Raw genomic sequence first — 3,768 nt, 5'->3', positions numbered from 1 at the left:
CGATATGAGTACTATTAATAATGGAATTCGTGAAGAAAAAAAACGTTGTTGAAATTATTGACGGAAGCCCGGGAAAATGTTCGAAAAAAGTACACGGAATTGCATCGTGGTGAAGCGGATTCATTGAGTCGCGTAAAACGAGAATTGGCACCAATCATTGCACCATTGGATAAAATCGTGACACAGCAACAGCAACAGCAACAGCAGCAGCAACAAAAACATGAACAACAACTACAGCAATCCATCAAAAGTTAAAATGATGATAGATACAATATGGAACACGATGATGGGTTTTTTCATCAGTACATGCACCAATGGTCAATGAACCCGAACAGAGACAAAATGTATGGACCAAAAGTGACACCAGAAGGAACATTGACAATAGGTGGAGTCGACAATATCTTTGTCAATGGAGGAATAATCAACGTACTGGAGAAAAAATTCCTGCTGACATTAGGTCTTGTGGACTTACTTTTTTCGAAAAATCCCGGTGTTTACTCCGAATCGGATTTGCAGGCATACAAAACAATTTTACTCGAAACCGGTGTACATTTGAATAAAGACGGAACATTAAAAAAAGGAGGTCAAAAATATGTTAACACTATTAAACCATTGTTTGAAAACAATGATGGTGGTAGCGCAAACAATTCCTTACCATTATTTGAAAACAGCAGCATCAGTGACACATCTATTATCGGTGCGGGTCTACAGTTAAGGTTGAACAACAAGAAAAAAGAGTATGTGTACTGGGACGAACCCAACGAGCTCGTAGATCGTTTACGTTTATTGATATCGGCCCGGTCAGCTGGTAACACTGGAGTTGCACCGGAAATCATTTCTATATTGGAAGAGTTGCAGGAAACCGGTTACATTGAACAAATACCATCAACATTATGAATAAGAACATTGCCTATGAACTACATCAGCAGGCCCGTAGGACGTACACCCGTGCTCGAATAAATATCAAAGGTCTCGATGATGTTTGGCATGCTGACCTCGTGGAAATGCGCGTATACCCCGATCGACATCATCGGTATATTTTAACGTGCATCGATGGATTTTCAAAATATGCGTGGGCCATTCCGTTGAAAAATAAAACAGCCAAAGAAGTTACTGCTGCCATGAATGGAATATTAAAACAAGGTCGTCATCCTAAACTTTTGCAAACGGACAATGGTAAAGAATTCTACAACAAACAGTTTCAAAAACTGATGTCACAATATGCAATCAATCACTATTCAACTTATTCCACTATGAAAGCCTGTCTCGTGGAACGTTTTAACCGCACGTTGAAAAACGCAATGTGGTGCGATTTTAGTGCACGTGGTTCGTACAAGTGGGTGAATCGGTTGCCTACGCTGTTGCACGAATACAATAACGTGCGTAAACATAGAACAATCGGAATGATACCGGTGCAAGTTGTGCAAAACCCTGNATCGGAATGATACCGGTGCAAGCTGTGCAAAACCCCGACCTGGTTCGACTCAAGTTACGCAAAATACCCGATAATTTACCGATAAAATTCCACGTGGGTGACAAAGTTCGGATTAGTGTACATAAATTAGTGTTTGACAAGGGTTATTTGCCGAACTGGAGCACCGAACTATTTACCATAGTCAAGGTTAGACAATCAGTACCACCAACTTACTATCTAGAAGACTATCAGGGAAATCCAATACGTGGTGTGTTTTACACCGAAGAGCTGAACAAGACCAGTTATCCGGACATTTGTTTAGTCGAACGAGTGTTGCGAACACAAGGAGATCAGTGTTACGTTAAATGGTTAGGATTTGGCCCAGAACACAATTCATGGATACCGAAAACCAATATCTTACCTCAATGATTGTCGATATACAAGGTATTGTAGCAGCTGACCGATCGTTTTTGGTCAAGGAACTGACTGCTATTGCCATAGACTGCACTTCTTTCGCCCATTGGATGTTCAAACATCCAAAAAGTATCAAGGAGGATGCTAAAACAAACTTTTGGTTGAAAAAATACCTACATGGAATGGATACACGTTGCGGGGATGTGGAATACAATGAGTTGCCGAGAATAATGAAACTCTTGCGATGCGAAACCATTTACGTGAAGGGAGCTGTAAAAAAGCAAGTAGTGGAAAAGTACATACCAGGACAACGTATAGTCAACGTAGAGGATTTGGACTGTCCTCCTCTGTACAATTTAAGTTGTATTACAAAACCATGTTGTATCCGACACATGAACAACCCAAATATGTGCAGTTTATATAAGACTATATGTTTAAAACAATGGATGAATTATAACATGTAACGCTATTGTATTAAAAAATATATATATTTATATAAACACGAATACTTTATAATATTCATTTTTATTTCTACAATAAGTATATTTTTCATAAATAAATTATAAATTAAAGATTATATAATAAATTGACATATATTGTTAATAAAATACTAAATACAATAATATATTTTATACAAAATAAATTGTTATGTATTTAAAGAATAATGTCCCCACGCTTTTGTATATACATTTTTATACTCAAACTCATCACCGACTATTGCACGCTTGTCATAGTTGTTGGACAATGCGAGTTTCCTCGTTTCTACCGTCAAAACATTGTGATGTTTTGAACGTATGATGGAAATTTTCTTGTGAATTTGTTTTAGTTTATTTCGCAAACAATTTAAATAGTCAACCATATTTATTTCATGTTTCACTACACCCATACTAATACCCTTCAATCGCTTCACTTCTTCTTGCCGCAAAACGTTTTTATAATTTTTGTAGGCAATCAGGTACGCATAGACTTTGGGCAAAAGTGCAACAATTTCCTCCATATGCATACCTTTACATTCGTCGGTAAATGTACCCGGTTGTTTTTTACGTTTATCACTGTAACATGGATGATCAGTGGGATAGTTGGAAGTGTCGAAGTATTCAAACAGATATTTTTTCAAATCATCCTGAAAACTATGCGTTAATATTAAATAAATAAAACTGTCGGTATCCATATACACGAGTCTTTCAGAACCATAAAATGGTTGCATTACATCATAATGAAACTTGTACATGATACATTTACTAATATCCAACACGGCCTGTCCAATAAAAATGGGTTTAAAAAAATTAATTTTTTCTTTATACATGTGTACAGCTACAAGATTTTCATTAAATATTGTGGTGTGACCAAACGACGGTTTCGCTACCAGTTTTGATAATTTATCTTCGTTACAAACAAGTTGAATATTTTGATGTTTTCTCACGTTTTCCAATGTTTTACCTAGTAAAATTAAAAATTTTTATTATTAAAAAAATTAAACGTATAAAAATATTAGTAATACCATAGTTGGAGTTGATCATATATTTTGGTAGATCTTGTTCAAACTTGTTGGAGGCTTTTTTACGTAATTCTGTATTCATTTGGATGTAGGGTGCCAACCATCGAGATTGTTTAAACTTTATGACTTTATGCAGTTTTGTGATAACCACACCGTGTTTTACCGCTTGCTTTAATGTTCGATAGTGTACAACGTAATTACGTTTTGGAAACAATGTGGTCATCAGTTTTTTGTATTTGGCAGACGGTAGAGGTGGTCGCTCGTTTACCGGAAAAAATGGTAAATCGTTGTGTAAATCATGTAAATGTTGTGGATAATCTACATCGACTTGCACAAGATATCCATGATCAGCATCCTCAGCTGTGTCAAGTATTTCCTCCAATGTAACAGTTGACCATTCAAAATTACCAAGTGGCATCGGTTCCATCATTGCTTAAAAAAA

At 36.3% G+C, this 3,768-nt stretch overlaps 1 protein-coding gene across 3 annotated transcripts in view; it reads right to left on the bottom strand.

The window, feature by feature from the left end:
• Positions 1-2,383: 2,383 nt before the first annotated feature.
• The window catches only part of LOC126903595 (uncharacterized), a 20,115-nt gene continuing 18,730 nt past the window's right edge, over positions 2,384-3,768 (bottom strand). For all 3 annotated transcript variants that reach the window (XM_050681876.1, XM_050681877.1, XM_050681875.1), the window contains 2 exons: positions 3,330-3,758; positions 2,384-3,268 (listed from right to left, as the gene is read on the bottom strand). In XM_050681876.1, coding sequence (XP_050537833.1) covers positions 2,475-3,268; positions 3,330-3,758 — 1,223 coding nt within the window. In that variant the 3' untranslated portion in view covers positions 2,384-2,474. The remainder of the gene's footprint in view (positions 3,269-3,329; positions 3,759-3,768) is intronic.

This window comes from Daktulosphaira vitifoliae, unplaced genomic scaffold (genome assembly GCF_025091365.1).
Source record: "Daktulosphaira vitifoliae isolate Bord-2020 unplaced genomic scaffold, ASM2509136v1 Scaffold_4, whole genome shotgun sequence".
Classification (NCBI taxonomy): Eukaryota; Metazoa; Arthropoda; class Insecta; order Hemiptera; family Phylloxeridae; genus Daktulosphaira; species Daktulosphaira vitifoliae.
The sequence above is the reverse complement of the archived record's forward strand: the minus strand, read 5'-3'. Positions and strand labels throughout refer to the sequence as shown.